General features: G+C 31.9%; 3 protein-coding genes across 3 annotated transcripts; 1 reads left to right on the top strand and 2 right to left on the bottom strand.

Moving 5' to 3' along the window:
• Positions 1-5,929: 5,929 nt before the first annotated feature.
• Positions 5,930-8,171, top strand: LOC114376439 (squamosa promoter-binding protein 1-like). Its single transcript, XM_028334555.1, has 2 exons — positions 5,930-7,054; positions 7,627-8,171. The coding sequence occupies exons 1-2, from the start codon at positions 6,720-6,722 to the stop codon at positions 7,853-7,855; spliced, it is 564 nt and encodes a 187-aa protein (XP_028190356.1). The 5' UTR covers positions 5,930-6,719; the 3' UTR covers positions 7,856-8,171.
• Positions 8,172-8,578: 407 nt separating this feature from the next.
• On the bottom strand, positions 8,579-12,195 carry LOC114376437 (probable protein phosphatase 2C 39). Its single transcript, XM_028334554.1, has 5 exons — positions 12,024-12,195; positions 10,422-10,670; positions 10,011-10,287; positions 9,681-9,835; positions 8,579-9,264 (listed from the first exon to the last, which is right to left on the bottom strand). The coding sequence occupies exons 1-5, from the start codon at positions 12,054-12,056 to the stop codon at positions 9,127-9,129; spliced, it is 852 nt and encodes a 283-aa protein (XP_028190355.1). The 5' UTR covers positions 12,057-12,195; the 3' UTR covers positions 8,579-9,126.
• Positions 12,196-19,256: 7,061 nt separating this feature from the next.
• Positions 19,257-22,187, bottom strand: LOC114374477 (protein RICE SALT SENSITIVE 3-like). The gene is made up of 7 exons (XM_028332119.1): positions 21,669-22,187; positions 21,510-21,560; positions 21,149-21,277; positions 20,855-20,960; positions 20,581-20,622; positions 20,411-20,467; positions 19,257-20,213 (listed from the first exon to the last, which is right to left on the bottom strand). The coding sequence occupies exons 1-7, from the start codon at positions 21,797-21,799 to the stop codon at positions 19,470-19,472; spliced, it is 1,260 nt and encodes a 419-aa protein (XP_028187920.1). The 5' UTR covers positions 21,800-22,187; the 3' UTR covers positions 19,257-19,469.
• Between the last annotated feature and the right edge of the window lie 1,000 nt (positions 22,188-23,187).

Below are 23,187 nucleotides of genomic sequence, written 5' to 3'. Positions count from 1 at the left end.
AAATATTTTCTATTGCTCTCGTGTTATTTATATAGACATTTCGGATGACTTGATATTTTCTTTCACAAATTCTTCTTAATATAATCAATAGCGACAATTAAATTATAGTTATATGTGGGGGAGAAAGATAATGTTTTGTATACTGAAATTATATAGTAATTATTTTTTATATTGTTTCTTTTGTATTAAAATAATAGGAATTTAATTTAGTTTTTTTTGAGTTTTTATCCAAAAGATGCTAAAATTCATAATTTTATAATAATTTTGATTGTATTTTTTTTTAAAGATATAATAGAGGTATGAAGAACTCAAGTGTCGTGCTTAACACGACATTTCCGCTTAGCGCATTAGGACTACTCAATCCAAGAAGTCCGCTTAGCGTAAGAAGTCAATCTGAAGGTCAACTATAGCACACATATGGCAGCTTAGCACGCATCTAGCGGTTTAGTGCGCATCTAGCAGCTTAGCCCGCATCCATTTGGTGGCCTAGCGTGTATGTCTGGAGGCTTAGCGCGCGATTACTTATGTCAACTGGACTTTGCATGTGTGTTCGCACGCATACGTGCAAGCTTAGCACATAATGACGATTCTAATTGGTTATCAAGTGAAAAGATATTTGTAAAAAGTGAAATTTATATATAAAATCAACATCCATTCATTCAGAATCTTCACTACGAAGCAAAAAGAGGCAGAGGAAAAAAAAAAAAGCTCAAGCAACTAGTGCAAGGAAAATCTTCTTCCGGAGTTCTAACCGATCCGTTTCACTCCATTTCTCTTTCATTTCATTCCATCTTTTATACTTGTAAGTGTCTCATGACAATGAGAAGTTAAAACCACCCGTTGTTGAGAGCTTTGCAAACCAAACTCTCTTTGATGTAATGATTTTAAACTATCTATTAATATGAATATATGATGTTAATATTATTGTTCTTTCTTGTGCTCATTCATATGTCTTTGATCTAATCATTCATTTTCATGAATTGTTTTAGGATTTAGGCATTGAAAAATGTTTATATGCAAGAACATGAGAAGAACATCTAGGTGATCTTATCTAGGGATAAAGCGATATTGTCTAGTCTATTTATGCATCTCTATTCGTAATGTAAATTATTTAATATAACTCTTAAGGAATTATGAGTAATATTAGGTGATTTAGTTTCTCTTACTTGAGAAATCATGATTAGAGCATGTTAGAAAATGTAAGTAATAATCATATTCATGTTAAAAAAAAAGAAAAATCAATTCCCATGTAGTTATTGTAAATGGAACCTCCAACACGTTCCATACCTCGTCACCAACATCTTTTCCCAGCTCCTCACGTTTGTTCGTTGCTTTGTAGTTAATTTGCATTAATTTATATTTATACTTAATCAATGAATAAGATTTGATTTGAGTCACAAATTGCTTAAACTTTTATATATATATATATATATATATATATATATATATATATATATATATATATATATATAACTAAAGTTATTGTGGACTCGATATACTCAACTTTACTGTTTTATTACTATTTATGCAAATTGATAACACTTGTCAAGAAGTCAATAAGATTGAAAAATATTTATTATTTCTTATTTTTAGGCACTATATATTTATTATTTATTATTTTTGAATTTTTTGAGTAAATATAAAGGTTTATTTTATTTTTTATTAAAAAAGGTGAAAATATAAATTTTATATTATTTTACAAATAATTATAAAATATTTTTATTTTATTTCCTGATTTTAAATATTTGTATGTATAAGTAAATAAAATTAATATAAATTTTACAAAATAAAAAAGATAATATAATTTTTATAATTATTTATAAAAAAAATTCAAGCATGCCCTGAACAATCAATATCACAGTATTTCTTAGACTAGTATACTGAAAGAAATAAAAGCAACACTTTACCATCTCATTTCCTAATAAAACTTGAATTGTCATGTATATATTCGATTTCTTATATACCGAAAAAAAGTAGCGATTGGCATGAGTCGATTTAGTATTGACAAAAAATTTTATTTAAATTCATACATTCACCAATTTTAATAAATGTATAAGTACGTTTATCCAACTTTGCAGTATGACTTTTATTTTGTAATTATTGCTACCTAAATAATCATTTCATTAATTTTAAAAATAATAGTACACGAGTTCTCTCAAAACTTATTTAAATTTAAATGATGAAAGCTTACGGTCTCTGAAATTAGGTAAGTTTATTCATTTATTTTTAATTTAATTTAAAATAGATTTTATTTATTTATAATCTCTATATTTAATAAAAGGCAGTATATTAATAGTTTACAGTGAACTAAAAAAGATTTTTAAAAAAGAAAAATAAAAGCTAATTAAAAAAATCATTTTAAGAATTAAAATATATTTTAGCCTATTATTTTTTAAATTCGAAAATCATTACGTTTTCGGAAAATGATGTTTTGAAGTGTTTCATAAATTTAAATCAGTCAAGTATGCTACTTTTATCATTTATCAAAATTTATGAATTTAACAAGCTCAAGCTAGCTCTTTGAACTTGTATAAAACTAAATTGCCAATCAAATCGAAAGAGGGTCATAACAGATGGTGAAACTCAACTCAACTTAGCATAGTAGTATGATGCAAAGAGAAAGTAGTCAATTATCAAGACATTATAGAATCATGTTTGAAAAAACAACAGAATCAGATACCGTTGTCGGTTTCTTTCCCATAAATCCTCGTATAAAGGCAAAATCGACAAAAGCATTGATCAGATAAAAGCAAGTATGCAAAGAGCCAATGGCTTGTTTTTTCTGTATCTGTGAAGAAGACACAAAGGTAACTTCCAATACTTCATCATATCTTTGCTACATAAAGTGTGCCGTGAAAACAAGATTTTGATTTTATGCCTTTATTCATCATGGGTTACCAAGATCTTGGGACCAACTAAAAATTCCAAGCTTCTTCAATCATATGATGACGTGTAATGCAAGCTGTCTCTCTGCACTATCCCTTCTTTACAAAGACAAGCAAGAATATCACTACAAGTGTTTTCTTCTTAGCTCTTACTTTTGTCCTTTCGTATAGAATTCTTCACAACTGTCCTATGCATAGCTAAAGACTCAAAAAAGAGGGACCATTTGACATTCACCTACACATACATAAATATGGGATCATGACTATGTAGATCAATTGAAAACATAATCAATATTCTTGAATTTATACATAATTGCGTTAAATATTTAGACCAAGAGAACATTAGTCCTATTCGACTTGATCAACGTTATTTCCCGTGAAAGAATATATACCTGTGTACCAAAGTGTGGGATAATGGGCTAGTTAGGCTTTAATATTGACTTGGTGCATGACCAAAAACAAATTATAACATAGCGAAAGAATAAAAGGAAGAGCAAGGGGACCAAAACCAGTTCAACATGATGGACATGATTTTTTGGTGAAGATCTTTACGGACATTCTGATTCTTTTCGCCAGAAGAGAAGGCAAGCAATTAATACAAAATTCAAGCTGATGTATAATACGAATGGTTCTACATTTGTGGCCAAGCATCATTTATGCAATGAAAAATTGATTTGTATCGATTAAGTTTTCAGCTTTGACAAGTTATTAGTCATGACGCGGTCAGTTTTCACCTTAAATACAATTATATATATCATCGATCACATACCGAATAACATGGCTAATTGCATTGTAACTTGAAGGGATGCTTTGAGCAATGAGCCTACCTATATAATACAACTGAAAATTTGGTTCAAGAGAGTTACAGATGCAGCACAGACAAATTTGGATTCAATGACATAAGTTACATAACTTATAGCAAGGGTATCCAAAATTATCATAGGGCCTACTAAAACATGCATGTAATTAGAAGTCAAGGTAAAAGCTTTTCCCTTCTCCTTTACAGATGGTTTCTTTCAGAAAAAGTTTTTATATAGTTTGTCTGGTCTTATTTTGTTAATAAGTAATAGGTTTGTTTAAACGACTAATTTTTTAATAAATCTCTTTCAACTACATTTTTTTATTAATTACTAGTCTCTTGATCAATTATTAGTTTTTTTTTATTTTGCAATTAGGTTTCTTACTTTTATCAATGACATGTAATTTGGTTTATAATTGTCTAATAACCCACGGCCTAGATAAAACTTGTAATAAATCAAACAACTACAAATCAGGTTCAAAAATGATTATTATTCAAATAATTAATTATAACTTTATTATTCAAATATCACCCTTAGCTTGTTTAAATACATTAAACTTTACTGTACCAAAAAAATACATAAAACTTTAATATATCTTGATTTTTTCAATATTTTTTTTCTCTTTTTCCATACTTTTACAATCTCATTTTCACTTTCCATGTGTAAAAACTTTAAATATCATTTACTCGGTCCTTGACATATATCGATTTTCACTGTTACTCAGAAGAGATATAAAGAGAATCATGTCAATTGTTAGCCATTGCCAAAAAGTCCTTAAAATAAGGAGCTATTTGATGGTTGATTTTGTATGGTTCGATTCTCCTAAACTTCTGTATGACTGTCTCATTCATATATATTTGGCTTTGGACCATGTCTACCAATTGGTTTCAGGTGGTGCAGCATGGTCAAGATAGCTGTAGCAGCGTCAAGCAAACTTGGTAGTGAAAAGGATGTATTTTAGGTCAAGGTTAAAAATTTAATTTTATAATTAAACAAAAGAAAAAAGATTGTAATTGAAATCAATATATAACAGTCAAAAGGTTTTAATCATGGATTACCATATAAATTGATTTTTTTTATATTAATGATCTTAAAAGTTATATTTAAAATAATTTTTAATTAATTGATAGTATAAAAAAAATTATATTAACATTTTATCAAAACTAAGTTCAATAAATAATAAGTGCTTAATGAAACAAAATAAATTTCTTCAAGTTCGATTCTATTTTATTATTGTAATAATACAATCCAAATGATAGAAACTCATATCGTTTGTTATTTTTCACTTTTTATATTCTACCCATCTAAACAATTGAAGACAAATTTCTCTATTTCTCTCTTTATTTCTATCCTTATACATTTGGATCTTTCTCTCCTGTTTCTTTCACTTTTATTTCACTCTTGATCAAAACAAAACATAATCTTTTATCTTTTATAACATTGATAACGGCTGAAGCCATTTGCTTTTGTCCATTACAACTAGATGCTATCCATGGTGAAAACTCACATCAAAGTATAAGTACGATTGGCATCTTGCCGTCTTGTGAAACCATGGTGCTAGCGTGCTAGGTCATGTCAGTACGAGTACCACATGATTGTTGCATTGTGGCCACAGTAGTACTGTTGTAACAATGCATGTGTCAAGATTACCAGCTAATGCTATTCCCCAAGCTTATGACAACATTTTTTGCATCAAATAAAAAGTTTATGCCATCATTTTATGCCAACGAGGTTGTGCAAGTACAGTTTTCATAATTTCATATCTCCAAGCACTAAGTATTTTAACCGTTTAATCACACGCACATCATTAAGAGCATATTTAATTTGGATACACTGTGAAACTATGGTGGAAGGCCAATTTAAATTGTGGTGAAAGGCTAAAAAATCAGAAGCAATTCTGAGTTGCTTCACAACCACGGTGGTTTTGACCACGATTATGATCCATCCCCCATCACCTTAAACACACACTAAATCTACTTCTTTTCTCATCACTTTCTTTTTACTCATATTTGCTTAAAGACAAAGCAAGGTTCACACCAATATATTTTCTTGGGTGGAATTCAATTCAAGCTAAAGAGATGGATTTTCTTGTTGCTGTTCCCTAGTCCTTTTGGCTTCTATGAAAAATATGATGTCTCACTCAACTTCCTACCCTCTTCCACTGCTATGAGTACCTCACAGGCTTTTGATTTAAAATCCAGTGCACAAGTGCATCTTGCCCTGTGCCTCTCAAACAAATATTTTAGTGATACAACTAACTAACAGTTAAAGTGGATTTTACATGTTTTTTTAGTCCAATGGTCCAATAGGAAAAAATTTCTTCCATTGTGTTGTGTTCGGTTGTGAGAAAAGAAAGAGAAACAAAGGGTGAGGAAAGAAAAATAAAAAATAAAAAAGAAAATACAGTAGAAAGTAAGTGAAAAGTCCAAATTAACCCTGCAGGTACTTTATTTATGATTCAGTTTTTAATCATGCAGATTTTGCAGGAAGTCATTAGTCATATCATCATATATATCTTTCTGTAAATACAGTAGTTGAAGGCATGGAATGGCTGTGCATGTGATATGGGTCCTTCACCTGCGTATCAGAAATCACATCAAACAAACAAAAGAGAAAAAAATCCTCCTCTTCCAAATTGTAACTCCTTGAGCACCATTAGATGAGCATTTAGTTACCACAAAGGAACCTAGAGTTTATTTGACAGCACTATCGCTTTCAACACACCATTCATGCAAAATCAATCCCCACTCCCCACTTACTCTAAGAATTGATATTTAAACTTTGCTTTATTTGCTTATCATTACAAGACAAAAAAATCCCCATGCATTACTTCTCCCACCCTATGCTAACCAAAGCACACAACTAATTAACAAAATGGAGCCTGTGGTCCACACCTCTTCCCCCTTCTTTCTCCACCTTTTTGGCTCCCTATAAACTCCCTCTTTCACTCACAATGCTCCAAAAGACAAGGCTCTAACTGTTTTCTTGCTCCAGCACTTTCTTCTTCTTCATCATCATTGTCAGACCACTCACAATGGAGATCAAGAGTGGAGAGAGGAGGCAAGTGTCAATTGAGAAGGTGAGGAGAGACAACACAGTTGAAGTAGAAGATGAAGAAGAGGAGGATGAAAGTGTGGTTGGTGGTGAGGGTGGTCTTGCAGAAGATGAAAGGAAGAAAATTGGTGGAGGAAGTGGGAGAAGAGGGTCAAGTGGAGTTTCTCCACCTTCTTGTCAGGCAGAGATATGTGGTGCTGATTTGACTGTTGCAAAGAGGTACCATCGCCGTCATAAGGTGTGTGAGCTTCATTCCAAGGCTCCTTCTGTGATGGTTGCAGGACTGAGGCAGAGGTTTTGCCAGCAATGTAGCAGGTGTTGCAATTTCTCCTAGTGTGAATTTGTGTTGCCTTTAGCATTTTGCATAATCTATATGGTAGAGTTGATCATGCTTTTCCATCATGTGTTTATAATTTTGAAACTCAGCACACTACTACTTTTGAAGTAAACCTTCAAAATTCAAACTATGAACAGACTTCTTATAATTGATGGAATGCCTTGATCACTGCCTACAGAATTTGATGTTCTGCCACTTAAGAAACAATTTTCCATGCATACATCAGAAACACATTAAGAATTGAACTCCAGTGCTTAGAACTTTTCACTAGGTCTGTTTACTTCTTTTTTTTTCCTGTTTTTATTTTCTGTTTTCACTTTTAATTTACAAGTTGATTTCACCGTTTCCTGTACAAATATTTGAAAACAATAAACAAATTGAAAACAAAGTGGCCGGTTTTGTAAAATAAGATTGAAAACAGAAAAAAAGAAGAAAAAATAGAAGTAAACGGGCCTTAAGTTTCCATATAAAGGAGCAGAAGTGTCAACTATTTTCAAAGGACTGCTTCCATGCAATTGCCTTATTAGAAACCTGTGATGAGTCGGTGCAGGTTCCATGAGCTGGCAGAGTTTGATGAAGCTAAAAGAAGCTGCCGGAGACGCTTGGCCAGACACAACGAGCGGCGCCGGAAAAGCAACGCTGAAACTTGCAATGAAGGATGCAGTGGCAGCAAAGGGCAGCACCCTGCAGAAACCCACTGCAGAAATACTGATGACTGGGGAAGAATTCAGATGAACATTGCAAAGAATTCTGGCTACAAGTTCTTCCATATCAGATGAATCCAATGTGTTCATCAGCATGCTCCCTCTCTTCTGTCAATGAATCTTCACAGTTTACATGCCAAGGCATATAATAAAGGCCCCTTTTTTATGTTACGAGAATAAGCATCTAAACCAGAATGAAAAACTCCCAACATCTAAAGGAGGTGTCGTATGTATAATACTAGTTCATTTCCCTTAAGCTCTATATTCTATTTACTTAGTCAGTTTCTTCTGTTTCTGTGTGCCTTGGAATATAAGTATTCTGTTGTGCCACCCTTAATATGGTGTACCCCTATTCCCCCTTGATTAGAATAAAATCCATTGCTTCTTTGACTAAATTCACGTATCTCTTTCAATTATTTCTATATCTCATGCATGCTTTTTTTTATCAGCAAAAGCAAAATATTAGTGGTTAGTTTTTTGTTAGTAAGAATATTCGAACCCACAACCTCTTTCGTCTTCTTTTTTCCCTTCACCACTAGGTCAACCTTATTACCTCTTCGTGCATGTTATGTTAATAAGCCTCATAGATTCATTTGAGACTTTAAAAGCATACATGTTTTTCATATCCGTTTCTTAGGATGCATTCTTTTCACTTTGCCTTGAATATCTCCACAACATAGATGTAAGCTTTATTTGCATCACCTGCAAATAAAATGATACCCGGCCTAGTGGCGGAGGGATCTAGTTAGTAGGTACAAGGTCCTAGGTTCTAACCGTGTCATCATTGTACAACCTAAAAAACCAGTAAATAAAATTGTATAATAGCTCAAAAGGGTGACAAACATGTTCCTTCTCTGCCCCTGTCAACGATTGATAACCTTATGTTACTGCAAAGCCATCACCCTCCTTCCTATTTATGAAAAGATATCGTTGAAGGTCATTCCCAGGTTCGTTCTGAAAAATTACAAGAAATTGTGAGAAAGCTTCCCACACACTCTAGACTCTAATTATCCAACAAAGGTAGGAGTGTTGGCCAATAATACAATCGAATAACTTAATCTAAAATCTTATGGGCCTAGGCAGTGATCTGAAAGCAAGCTTTCAAGATCACTGACAAACTTCCTTGCAAACTCACATATTAAAGTTTGGTCTATACATAATCAGAATCTACATCTTTCCCACATTATTACTTTAAATAACACAGTTGTCCCATTTAATTTGCATGAATGACTCAACATAATAACACCACCTGATGGCTATGAAGCATTATCGTTTTATTCATTACACCGAAGTTTATGTTACACTTGCAAGTTGCTGGATCAAAGTCTATCATGCGAGCCTTGAGATCACTGAAATTTCACAACGATGCAGGAGATATCATCGGTGCTTTTCCTGTTAACTGCTTCTTCAGTAAGGCGCTTTGCTGAAGACCGAGCATCCTTTATATTTTTTATACAATTAGCTGCTTCTTGATTTGACATTACCTGGAATAATTTGAACAAACAGATTTGAATATTAGATGGATAAATAACCATGTGTATCAAACATGACTTGTTGGAACCAAGTAGGTTTGATAATTTATTTGGCCAATCTTTACGATTTAATCTCTATACCTAGAAATTATACATTTTAGTTTCTACACATACATTTTTAATCTGTTTTAGTCTGTCTTCTAAAATTGTAGGGACTAAAATCAATTAAAAAATGTATGTGTAAGGATAATCGAGTTAAAAAGTGTATGTGTATGAACTAAAGCGAGTAGTTTCTAGATGTAGAGACTAAAACATAAAGATTATACAGGTATAACAACCAAATGAGTAATTAAATCAAACCAAATATTTACATAAATAGATAGATAGTCATAAGATGCTTGCATCATGCTTCATTTATCAAAACTGACCTTCCATAATCCATCACTGGCTAATATAACAAACTCTGCATCATCACCTATATTCTCCACAGTCACAAATGGCTCTGAACTCAAGTGTTTCTTCAAGCTTTTGTCACCAAATGCCCTTGACACTGCCAGCCGTCCATCAACACGAGGAACATCCCCTGAATTGATTACAAAAGCTGTATCCTTAGCACTGGAACAAAGTCTATCATGCTCCAAGTAAACTTTGTAGAGCAAGCAACTCAACTAGATCAGGAAAGCATTGAGAATCATTAGCTCTGAGCTACAAATCCCACTACTGACCAACCTAGTGGAGCATTTTAAATTATGTCATACCTGGAAAGTTTGATACAAAACCACCTCTATTTTTAATATCCTCATGTTCTGCGGTTGGCTCATGATCCACTGATAGTTGCTTGGCCACACCCTTCTTGCATAAGACGGCCCTAGAATCCCCAATGTTGGCTACTATTAACTTCTGACAATTGACTAATATTGCTGTAACTGCAGTTGAACCCCCTCTACCTAATTCACCCGACATATCTAAAATATTAGAATCAGTTTTACTGTATGCTCTCTTCACAGCATCTGCAGGTTCTTTCCAGAAGTCAGGCTACACGAAACAAAAACACGATTGAACTTTTATTAATAATCATATTCATTTAACTAGAGTTAGCACTATGAATTTTTCAATTTGATTTTTTCAGAATATGCCTGAGATTAATCTCCATTACAGGCCTGCATTACCTCATGTAAGATATTATCAAACAAATGGGACCGCAAGTAATTAGGTACGTTCTGACCCGCATGGCCGTCGAATATTGCAAACAAACCCAATTCATTGTTATCTATTTGCTTAAATTGAGCCACAACGTAATCCTCCATGTCATGATATGATTTTCCTTTCACCAAATGATAACCATGAGTTATGTTCTTTGACATCTTGCTCTTTCCTTTCCCTGAGTCAGGGTCTGATGAACCCAAACCAACTTTTACCTGCAAGCAACATACTCGTGTCAACTGACTGGTACAATTATAGACTCATGCTATGGTCAAAAAGTCAAGTAGTTAAGCAAGAGGTTGATTGGTCTTCCCATACTAGTTTTATGAAGGTGCTTTCAACCCTGAACGTTGTAGGCCACATGTAAAGTAACATGTTCTCACTGGAGACACCGGTAGTGCCTTCCCACCCTCTCCACTAAATAACTAATTTATTGTTTACAACACGACTGTTCATCACACTTTAGGTCAATAATGCAATTTGTGTCAATTACATAGTTTTAAAATTTGGGTTTGGATCTAACGAAACCCTATAAAACTAGCTTGTGAGATGAGGATAATCCTCACTTATATATACTATTTTGTCCATAGCAACAGTCCGAGTGGGATATCCAATTCTCCCTCACGATAAAGACTAGACATCTTGAGTAAGAAATTTGCAAGACCAAACATTTGCAGGAAGTTCGATAGCGTCACTTGATAAGTCCAACAATAATCACTAAGAAAGACTCTAATATCAACTTAGAATTTAGCTTTGGGTCTAATTCAAACCTACAAAATTAGCTTGTAAGATAAGGATTGTCCAAGTTTTATAAAGTCTACATTGGTCATATCTCTAGTTGATGTAGGATCTCCAACACATAGCAATAGCTTTTATAACTTTACTGGAAAAAAAGTTAGAAAGCTCTCTATTTTTTTTATCATATATAGCTTTTGCAAAATTCATTGAGGAAAACCCTAGATTAATGACAAGGAACGGTTGGATCTTGATAACACACATAACCAGGATCTGGAAGAAAGCACTCAATATCTTTGTTTTGTAACTTTGCTATATCAGAGTAAAGTGGGGGATGATACAAATGAGCAAAGATAGAAGTAAGCTGGTTAGTGTAATAAGCCCTCACTCATCACAATTCACACTGACACATGTTAAAACCAATTGAAGTATTTGACATAAAGTGGCTGGTATATTTATCTCACCCCGGAAACAGATACATATCAGTTTTAGTGATATGTTTTCCCTACAGATCGGAGATAGTTGAAAGATTCTAACTTTAGAATGCAGAAAAGTAATTGGAGACACCCTCTTACTAGTCAAAGTCAATGATAGAAGACCAGGCACGGTGCATGGATTGGTTCAATAACAACCACAAAAGGCATATACACTGAATGGAGTGATTAAATTTTGCAATATAAGCATTCCACTGAATGGAGTGATGAAGATTAATACTAAAAAATGAAGATCTACATCATTTATCCATTAATGAATAGAAAAACAAGAAAAATGTGATCCAAGTCCAACCATGAATCATTTTTCTCTCCAAAACAACAAAAGGGAGTGATCCGTACCTTCATCTTTTGAAGGATTTCTCTGGTAGTCATAGCTGAGTTCCTTGATTTGAAGAAAAGAAAGGAATGAAAAGAAGGCAAAAAAAAAAAAGAGAGAAAGATGAGTGACTGCGCTCTATTCTGGTGAGGATGGAAAAATAGTGGCGTTGACAGACAGGTCTGAAAAGGACAAGTCCACCTTCTTTGGTTTTTTGATAACTACTAAAACTGTTATTTAAACTTTATCGTTTAAACCACTTATGAAAAAATTTCAATTTTTTATTTAACCTTACCATAGATTTGGTTTCTTTTCTTACACTCACAGCAGGTGTTTTTTTATTATGAATAGCTAGGCCTCCACGTGGAATAGAGTAAAATTTTTAAGGTTTAAATAAAGTTTTTCTTTACTATAGCTTTATCCTTAACTTTAAACATATGACCTTTTTATGTTTTATAATTTTATTATGTTCAAGTTTTAGTCCTTGTTGTTTTATTCTGTTTAAATTTTAATCTTTTTTTTTTCTCTTAGTTGCCTCTCGAAGAATAAGTTCGGTGGAATATTATTAATGGTGCAAATTTAAAACCTAAATAAAATAAAATTATGAAAACTAAAAATTAATCTTTTAAAAGTATAAGAAATGAGATCAAAATTAAAATAATTTAGAACCCAAACATATATTTTTAAAAAAAATATATAAGTCTTTCAGTAGTTATCTAAATTTTTATAGGTTTTAAAATTAAAAAATAACTATAAGATAAAATTTATTCTTAAAAATAATTTTTTTTATTTTTTAACTTAACATTTTTTTCATTTATGACTTTATATTCTTAATTCTCTCTTGTTTATAGTAAATTTTAATTTTAAAGTTAAAACCGGATGCGAATAACCTTAATTCATATATTTCCTCTAAAAAAACAAAACCTTATTTCATATAAATAGTAGTTTTCAATCGCAAATAACCTGAATTTATACAAATAGTTTAGCTTAAATCTTTTTAATTTCGAGAGTTTTTAAGCTGTTTTTTTTTTTTTTTTGTGGATGAGAGTTGTTAACCTGTTTTTAAGATTTTTTTGGGTGCTGAACACCTTGCATTTGTGATTCACCTTCTCATTATTGTGCGATGTGACGTAATAAAAATATTTTTACTTATAATTTCATTCATAAATTTTCACACGAGTCCCTGATTTTGACAAAAACCTATTTTTGAGGTGCCTAGTGCCAATTTTGTGCGCCTAACGCGTCCCTTAATTGGCCCAAGTCACAGGTTTGCAAATCTGAGCACCTATAAATATTATGAAGGGAAAAAAATTACTTTTAAGGGATTTTTTTGAATTTTTTTATCAACAAATATTAATCAATTAATTTTATTAAAAAATACCAGTACGAGATTTAAATTCATAACCTTCCTCATCCTCTTTCCGTTCATTGTTAAGCTTCATTTCTCTATCATCAAATCAATCTAATATTTCTTGCTTCCTTAAACTTTTTATTAAGATAAAAATTACTAAAAATATTTTTAGTGACAGTTATTGACACTAGTTCTTATGTCTAAGATCTAGACTTTTCACAGAATTTTCAATAGAGTATAAGGAAAAAATTTCATGGTGAAAGATCAGATCTTGTGAAATAACTTTCAACATCTCAACTTTTTCAATAAAAAATCAATAGTACTTAAAGAAAAAGTGAAGGAAACCTTTTGGAAAAAAATGAAATGAGACTCATAAAAAGTATTTTAAGAATTTAAAATAAAATTTATCATTGGAACTAAAAAAAAAATAAGAGAGATCTTTATGCATATATTACACAGTAAAACTTAAAAAAAGTACCTTATGATCTCAATGAGATCTTGCATAATTAAAGAGGCTCTAAGGATCAGTTTCATATACAATGAAGCATTGGACAAATAGAAAATGTTTATAACTAGTCTAGGCAATTTATTGAGTTTATGAACAAACGTTGAACCAAAATCTCTTCAATATCCAAGTATCGAAGCTGCCACTCTGTATTGGTGTCACAAGTATTCTACCTAGTTTTAAGGAATATTGATTTAACAATTTGCTTGGGTTGGATAACAAAATTAAAAATATGAATCTGGCCTATCAGTGGTCCCAAAAGCACAACTATCTTAATTGGATCCATGAATTGTGCCAACCCAAAAATAGAGACGGATTTTTAAAAGTACTACTTGTCCCTTTGGCATTGTTTCCTTATACAAAAATGAAAGTTACACTACACTACTCTCTGATGACCACACCATTCCTTTGCTCTTCTTCTGAGAGAAGACTGCAGTATTGCTACGGCATTGCTTCAGCATGCTTGGCTTCTATCTTTTCTAGTCTTCTCACTTTCCTTTTACCTTTTCTTTTTTGCTTTGTCTAAATAGTGATGGGTTTATTTGGGACTCTGTCTTTTACAATAATAACAAAAATGCTAGTTGACAAAAGATTAGTGTGTGATTCATTGTACTTGGGATAAACAAATATTAACTGTACCAACAATCATTAACTAATTAAAAGGTTTTTTTTAAGAAAAAAATTAAGACAATTGCTAACACGCATGTGTTCTTAGAGTACTAATTAAGGAAATAGAAATTTAAAAAATAAATATATTTAATATCTTAAAAACATAAATTATGAAAATTATTAGGAAGGTGTTGCAAAAAGATTTAGAATTATTCTCTTTTTTAATAATTAGAATTATTCTTTTAATTAAATATGTTTTGCAGCCAAGCCATGATGATTAACTAGCTTTTACTTTCAAAGTCCACCACTTGATGATCAAAATTATACATCTCCCTCCAAAACAAGACAAATTGGTCAAGTCTTCATAGATGTGTATAAATACGGCGCAGGACAATAATTTATGCAGGAAATCGCCAAAGTATTTCGCACAAATTTGGGTGTAGCAAGCTTCTTAACATTCTTTGTCTTTTAAAAACTAAAACATTACTTACCCCCCCCCCCCCCCCCCCCAAAAAAAAAGGCTAAATGGTAACAGTTCCAAAATTAAGACTCAATCTCATTTAGGAAATTACTTTTAGAAACTAAAATTAGTATTTATTGAGGAAAAATGACAAAATTGATTAAGGTGGCTTAGATATATAAAGAAGAAGAAAAATCATAGGAGATACAAATGAGAATAATAAATTGTATGATTTTTTAGTTTTATATATAGAAGAAAACGAAAATCAAGAAAGACAGCAAAAGAAGGTTGTTAAGAAGAATCTTAAAATAAATAATCTATGAAATTTTAGTGTTATTTTCTGTGATGCATGTAATCTAGCTACCAACATAAGGTTTCGCTTGTTTCCACAACATGTGTGACCTTTGATCATAACTCCTCCCTCGTTTACAAATTCCTCAGCAGCCGCCCAAAGACTGGTTTGATATGATTGCAGAGCAATAACAGCGGTTTATTTGTTCACTATTTATATGTTCCTAGCCAATAACGTTGAATCACTTTTTATATGAGACAAAGATATATTTTTTTTTTAAGGAACTAAGATTTTTTTTATTAAAAACAATTTGTTCGAGTGGAATACATTCATAATAGATGATACAACTCTTATTATAAATACTTAATATAATTATATATTTATGATTTAGACTTGGTTTATTGATTAAGCTAGGATAATTTTAAACCAATTGATTTATATGTTCAATCGATGCTTTGGTTGGAATTTGATACAATCAAACTACTTATGCATTAATAAGTTATTAGTTGAAGTCATATTGAATTTGATTTTAAGTAATATCTCAAGTTTTAATTTTGTAAATGAAAAAAATGTGATTAAAAAAAGAAGTCTTATAAAAAATAATTGATTAAATTTCGACAAAAATTAATCATTAATAAAATTAATAAATATTTTGAACTAATAAAAATAAAAAATAAAAACTTATGTTCATGTAGTAGGCCCATGTCTATTTGTTCATTAAAAAAATTGTGCCTATAACATATTTGCACAAGTTATATAAAAAAATTGTCTCTAAATCACATCATTCATCTTATTTTATATTTTTTTTAGTTATTATAAAAAAAGAAAATATTGAATGTATTTTTTTGGGGTGTAGAATGAAAAGGAGAGATGAAGAGAATTTTTTTAAAAAAAAATGATAAATATAAAAAATGATGTGACAGAAAAAAATAAAAAGAAAAATCAGATAAAAATAAATTGAAAAATAAAGCAAATATATGATCATAATTTCTCTTTAGAAAAATTGTGTGAGAATAACATCTTTAAAAATGCATTGGAATATACATGTGCTTATACTAAAATGTTTTGTGAAGTGACAGATGTTATAATTATTTCTACTTATATCCTTTTTTTTACTGCACATATATCATATTCTTAATTACTGTGAAATATGTTATAGATCTTATATCAAGTTAGAAATAAATTACGCCTAACTCATTTTAAAACCAACGACAGAAGAATAGAGCAGATCTTAGACGGAGCATGCGATGACAATAAACTAATATTCCCTAATTAGTTTAAGAAACTACTTTATCTTGCTAGTATCTTGTTATTTTTTTATCACTATATTTTTTTAATTTTTTATGGATACCTGATGCACTAGAACTGGATTTATGGGGGCACATTGATGTCTGTTCACTTTGATCACTAGCACAAGCTCCTCTCAATTAATAAGCATGGCTATATATACTTTCAAACTCATGGACCTAAAAGGAATTTCATCTAGCTTATAAATAATTGCTAGAATTGCACACACATGACAGAATATGGAAATTGGGTTTAGGGGAGTCGATAAAAAAAATAGAACAAAAAATCAATAAACAAATAAAAGAAGCTAGAGTGATATGAATGTCCCCACACGTACACACACCAAGTACAACACTACTATAGCTAATTCCTCAGTGAGTAAAAATATAACCAAACATAGTGAGTGAGATTTGAGAAACGGCACTAATACTATGCTTTTAGCCGAAGCTATTGTTGATTTTACGCCAAAGAACCAAATATCAAGTGCTTCATCCTAACCTACATGCAGCTACATGGGGAAAGCATCAAAACTTGTTCCCAAAAGTACATAAAATCACAATGCCTCATATCCAAGTTATCGATTAATTTGGAAAATTTCAGACATCCATTCGATCGGAGGCTCGAACCCACTTTCTAGCTTGCTTGTTTCTTAAGAAACTCGAAATAAAAATAGCTGCCTACGTTCTTCAGATGATATAGTCTAACCTTTCCTATATTTGCATTCACTAATAGAAACATATATTGATCCAAAAACTGATATTTATTATCTAATTATATCAAATCAGATAGTTCTTCTAAAAAAATCAAATAGTTACACTACTATAATTTCGGTCGTGTCAAGGAATGTGTGCAAATTTTGTGTTCCATGGATTATTGGATATTTCGCATTGAATGAAAAAATAGAAACAGATACGGGGAGGGTGGTTATTGAACAAGTTATAGAATTAAGTAGTTGAGTACTGTAATATGTAAAGTCTTAGGAAGTATATACGTGATTTTATGGACGTGTGGTATTTTCTTCCCATGTCTTTGTAGGTATTCTATACGTATATGTGTGTGGTATTTAAATGCCAGCAAGCTCAGCCCATGTATCCGGGTCCTGATTTTTTACAAGACTAACAAGCATATGCCCCCACCAAAAAACTAAAAACTAATAATTCACCAAGAAAAATGCCATATACAAATTAAGGTATATAAAAACTATTTATGGTTAAACACTTAATGCAAATCGGTTAGGAAAATGACACAAGTAATCAAACACATAAATGATATTAAGAGATCTAAATAATTTAGTTGACCAGTTCTTATGGATAAAAAAATTACATAAATGACTATAAAACAAAATAAGAGTTATGGTTCAGTTTAAAACAAAGGATTAAGCAGTAAATGTCGACCAATAGGTGGTGGATTATATTGAACGAGCAAGGGGTTTTAGTTATTAATTTTGTTAAAATCTGATTAAATTTCATGTTACTCTTTCAATCATTTGAAACCAGATCTTGGCCGCAGTCAGCATGTATCTGCAAAAAGATTCTTAGATATACATGATATAAATGTGCATGTTTAAATTGTAGTTTATGCACACCCCCAACCATGGTTTGGAGATGTAAACGAGATTTCATATATAAAAGTGTATTTGGCAAAAGGAGTTGTCTTTTGTGTGTAGTCACATGATGGGAAAAAAAGTTAAAAGTTAAATACTTTTAATGAAAAAACAAGTATTTATTTAGTATATTAAAAATACAAATCCCATTCTTAAAATAATTTAAAGCATCATTCAAGTATATCAAAACTTTCAAACCAAATGCCCATAGACACACAAAGAGCAACTTAACAATCATACTTATGTACGTTTGAACATAATTTGAGATCCCACATTATGATTTGAGTAAAAGTAATTAAGGAACAATGTGTTGTTATACGAAGGAAAATGTTAATCAATGAATTAAAAATATTACTAATACATAATTCCCACTATAATTTTCAAATTTTAATACATTCCTAACATGATTCTCAATTAAAAGAAAAACTACATTTTATTTCTTAACCAATACCCTAATAAAAATATCAAAAACCCAAAATTCATTCAATGTTTTTTTAGTAATTTAAGATACATTACTTTTACAAATCATATGTATTTTTCGTATAAGAGACAATTTTAATTTTATTCGAATCCAGTAAAATTATTAAGAAAGATTAGTTTTTCTTTTAAAAATTTAACATAATTATATACTTGAGATATATATTAACTCAAGACTACTAATTAAACCAAAATTCATATTAGTTTATTCACGAGTTCAGTGTTTAAAATATTTAATAAAGTATGTGAAATACTTTCACACTAAATGTGAATGGACACATAAAAAAATCCTTAACAACAATAGTGAAGTTGGAACTTAATTTTGGATCCCACATTATGACTTAAACAAAAGCTTAAAAAAAAGTTCTTTTTCTTTTGGGCATAACTATGATTTGCAAACTACAATTTAAATACACTAATAATCATTCTTACATAACACTATCCAAATCATATTAGCTTACCGGGGTTATCTTGCAATACTGTTGAATAAAAAAATATTGAAAATCTTAACATTAACAACCATGGCTTAATAAATTTATATATATATATATATATATATATATATATATATATATATATATATGCGTTAAATGGTATGTGTGACTTTTCATAATTTTTCTTCAACCGTACAATGATGACTCAGTATCTAAATTTTTGTAAAAAAATTCATCGTAAGCCAGCATGAAAAACTTAGTCTAATTGAACTAGAAGAAACAAACAAATGATCATTAATCAAGTCTCATAAAGTGGAAGACAGAAGAAACACAGGATACAAAGTGAAAAGCCAACACATGAAAAAGGAACACAAGTAGTAACTTTTTCCTAGATACAAATTCTCATCTTTCATTTTTCATTTTTTCCCCCGACTAAAAAACTCACCTCAATTCACTCCAAAAAGGTTTCCATGACATCCGGATACATACCTCCTTCTGAATTCGTATACTCCACACCTTGTTGTTGTTGTTGTTGTTGATGTTGATCCATTGAAGTGGATGAAGTTGATGAGGCCACTCTTGAAGGAAGAGTGAAGCTCCTCTTAAACTTGTCCATTTTCCTTGCATCATCTTGGTGGCTATCCAAGCTCAAGAACTCATTTGGGTTGGTTCCACCACTAGCATTTTGCATGTTGGATCCATCTGAATTGGGGTTTTGGCCAATAGTGTGATGCTGATTCTGATCACCAGGTTTGTTCCCCAAGCTCTCAGGATTGAACAAGAGCTTAGCATCATCTGTTCTTCCAGTGAGAGCATTGAAGAAAGACAAGCCATTGGGCCATTTTATGTCGTTTTCATGCTCCCCCATCATGTCCTCGATTCTTGCACCCTCAGATGATGCATGAGGCATGAGAAACATGTGCGCCTCATCTTTTGGAAACCCAAGCCTGGCTTCATGTTGTTGAAAATTCGGTGAGGATAGCATGGAAGTGGCAGAAGAAAGTGGCCTCTGACCCCAGTTGAAGAGTGGAGGAGGTGGCCTAATTGGAATGGTGGATGGTTTTGAGGGAACAGAAGTTGATGAGGAAGTGTTCCTTGTTGAAGAGAAGAGTTGAGAGAGGTAGAAACCAGATTGGTAGCCAAGGGATTCAAAAGTGTGTCTCATTCTAAGCACAAAACGGAGATCTTCAGGAATCTGAAAATAGAACAAAAAATATCAAACATTTGATATTTTTTTGTGGCAGATTCTTCCATCCAATGAATAGCTATAACAACTGTTTAAAACTAGTGAATGTAACTTTTAAAATTAGCATATCAAATAAGTAAACTTAAAATGAGTAAAAATGGCTTTTGGGGAGGGAGAGAAAAAGTGGTACTAATTAATTAACTCACAATCTTGCAAGAACCAAGTTGGAGAAGACCATGTCCAGCTTGAATAACAGCTATGGTCTGGTCATGGAACAAAAAGAAAATAAATTTGGGTTGAAAAATCTAAAAAGAAATCTTGTGAAGAGCAATAATAACAAAAGCCAAACAAAACCAACAACGATTCTGTTACTGACCTGAATGCCTGACTCAAACTGGTCTGTCCATTCAGGAGGAAGCTGCAATTAATTGCATCACAAAAGGTGGTTGAGTCAATCAATCATCAAACAAAACAGCTACACATAATAACCACCAGAAAAAAACAAAACACAACACTGGTTGAAATACAACATATCATTGCCCAAATCCACATCAATATTTAGATTTATATATTATAAATAAACAAAAAAGGAAGAGAAGCAGAAGGGTGATTGGATGGGGAGGGAGAGAGTTGAGAATATGCACTCATACAGCATCAAAGGAGCTCTGCCAGTAGTTGGAGATATTTGGTTCACATTCTGTGGGCTCTTTAAAGACCCACTTGTGGCACTTATCAGATGCAACTTTCCCCATCAACCTGTTCCCAAAATCCAATTCCACCCAATCAGAGCACAGTTCAGATGTGCATAAGTAACTTAACTCCCTAGTCCCTCCACATGTAATTGGATATTGAACAAGATTCACAGAGAGAGAGAGAAAGAAAGTGACTGAGAAAGAAAGAGAGAACAAAACCACAACATAACAAAACACCTACCCAGTACCCACCCTTCTCCATAATTATACAACTGAATGGACATTTTGCTGAAGGCCTTTCTGACAGGATCCTCTCCATCAATATCTTCCAGACATCCTGAACCCCTTCCTTGGCAAAACCCATCTTCCCACATCAACATCCTTCAAACCAAAAAAAAACAAATACAAGTCAATAACAAATATAAATACCACAAACCAAAACCTTAAAAAAAAAAAAAAGTGTACAATGATTAAAGATCAAAACTGAGTAGTCCTCATGCATCTGTCTCAACTCCTACCACTAGGCCGATCTTAGCGGTTTCACACCTTAAATAAATAGCTACCAAATTAAATTACAGCATGAATAGCTAGAGACAGAAATATATGTACTTACAAGCTGCCGCTATCGTCTCCAACCTTGCAGCCATTGCCACCTCGGACTCTCCTGTGAGAAATGGACAAAGACCCAGTTGAGGTAAGAGGTTATGGTTGGAAGTTAGAGACAGAAAGACAGAAAGAGAGAATAAGAGAATGAAAGAGAAGCATGTCATACGGGCGAGGACGAATGGTCCAGAAGACAGAGTAAGTCCAGTCTGAGTTGAGACAGACTCTTCTGAGGGCATCATGAAGGGCCATCATCCCAACAGCTTCTTTGCTCCTATCTGATGCTCCTGAGCCCACCATCTCTCTCTCACTATGCAACTTTTTTTCCTTTCACTTCACAATTACACACAAACACAAACACTTTTTTCTCTTCTTCTTCTACTTTCTATAGTATTTGAAACACCTCTTGTACAATGCTTTGCTTAACAAATAACAACCACAGAGAACACCGATTCTTCAGGTCTCTCTGGAGTTGCGATGATGTTTGTTTGTTTGTTTGTTTGTTTATTTATTTATTTGGGTAAGGCCTAAGGGCTCTTTTTCTAAGTCTCTCTCACGCACACTCACTCATTAGGCTTTTTGTTTGAACCTGCTGAGAGAGGAGGTTTTGGTTTGGTTGGTTGCTTGGTTACTTTGACACAAAGCGGTAAAAGAAGACTGAGTGAAGGAGAGGTGCATTGCGTAGTAGTAATTTTAAGTGTGTGTGTTTTTGTAAATGGAATGGTGTACGTTTTTAACCATGAAAAACTGTGGGGACAGCTTTTATCTTCTTCCTCTATCCCTTTCTCTGTCTTTTTTACAAACAGAACAACAAAGAAGAAACAGAAATAAAAATAAATAAATAAAAACAGGGTTATTATGTGGCCTAGTTAGTTATCTATGGTGCATTCACATAATTTGCATAATTTTTATTGAATATTGGTACTATTTTTTTAACCTAAATAAAAATAAATAAATTTTATGTTGATTCAGAAAGTTAATTAATGTCTAATAACGTGTTTGATTTTATGGTAGACTTTAAACTTAAATCAATTTTTTTAACACATCAAATTAACCAAACACACTATAAGGGTCAACTGAAGTCAACACCACTCTCGAATCCAAGATTCTCACAAATTACAGTACATCTATGACCAGTACATACATATTTTGGCATAGAGTTAAATTAGCATGTTGTTACGCTAAAATAGGGTAACATTACCTTTTATGCTAAAATGAGTCGAGCAATTTGTCGAGGGCCTTCGACTCGGTCTATGTAAGGCTCGGCTTGACTTATTTATTATAAAGGTCAAGCTCAAGTTTTTTTAGATAAAAAGGTCAAGCTCAAACCACAAAAAAAGTTTGTTAAGTTTGATAAGCGGGCTTGTTTAACTAATAATAATAATTTTATTTTTATCAAATTTTATCTTATCTAGATTTTATTCTATCTAGATTTTATTTTATTCAGATTTTATTCTATCTAGATTTTATTTCATCTCATCTTATCTTATCTTGTCCAAATTTTATTTTATTTCGTTTATGGGCTTGGACTTAAAATAGATTTGTAAGCTTTGGGGCCGAGTACTTATATGACAGCACCAAGGTTTTAGTTTAGGGAATTTTTTTTCGGAGAGGAGAATAATTCTAGGATTTTAGAATTCCAGTTTTTATTACTGTCCATGCACACTGTTCACATAGAATAAAATTTA

Source organism: Glycine soja, chromosome 11 (assembly GCF_004193775.1).
Source record: "Glycine soja cultivar W05 chromosome 11, ASM419377v2, whole genome shotgun sequence".
Lineage (NCBI taxonomy): Eukaryota > Viridiplantae > Streptophyta > Magnoliopsida > Fabales > Fabaceae > Glycine > Glycine soja.
The sequence above is the reverse complement of the archived record's forward strand: the minus strand, read 5'-3'. Positions and strand labels throughout refer to the sequence as shown.

Excerpts from the sequence above, each read along its gene's own strand:
- LOC114374477 (XM_028332119.1), bottom strand. The coding sequence starts at position 21,799 with ATGGTGGGCTCAGGAGCATCAGATAGGAGCAAAGAAGCTGTTGGGATG. Across the intron at positions 20,623-20,854 it reads GGCAGAGCTCCTTTGATGCT|CTTCCTCCTGAATGGACAGA; the intron begins GTATGAGTGCAT and ends AATTAATTGCAG. Across the intron at positions 20,214-20,410 it reads AACTTGGTTCTTGCAAGATT|ATTCCTGAAGATCTCCGTTT; the intron begins GTGAGTTAATTA and ends TTCTATTTTCAG.
- LOC114376439 (XM_028334555.1), top strand. The coding sequence starts at position 6,720 with ATGGAGATCAAGAGTGGAGAGAGGAGGCAAGTGTCAATTGAGAAGGTG. Across the intron at positions 7,055-7,626 it reads TTTTGCCAGCAATGTAGCAG|GTTCCATGAGCTGGCAGAGT; the intron begins GTGTTGCAATTT and ends GAGTCGGTGCAG.
- LOC114376437 (XM_028334554.1), bottom strand. The coding sequence starts at position 12,056 with ATGACTACCAGAGAAATCCTTCAAAAGATGAAG. Across the intron at positions 10,288-10,421 it reads TTGATAATATCTTACATGAG|CCTGACTTCTGGAAAGAACC; the intron begins GTAATGCAGGCC and ends TGTTTCGTGTAG. Across the intron at positions 9,265-9,680 it reads CCAGTGATGGATTATGGAAG|GTAATGTCAAATCAAGAAGC; the intron begins GTCAGTTTTGAT and ends AAATTATTCCAG.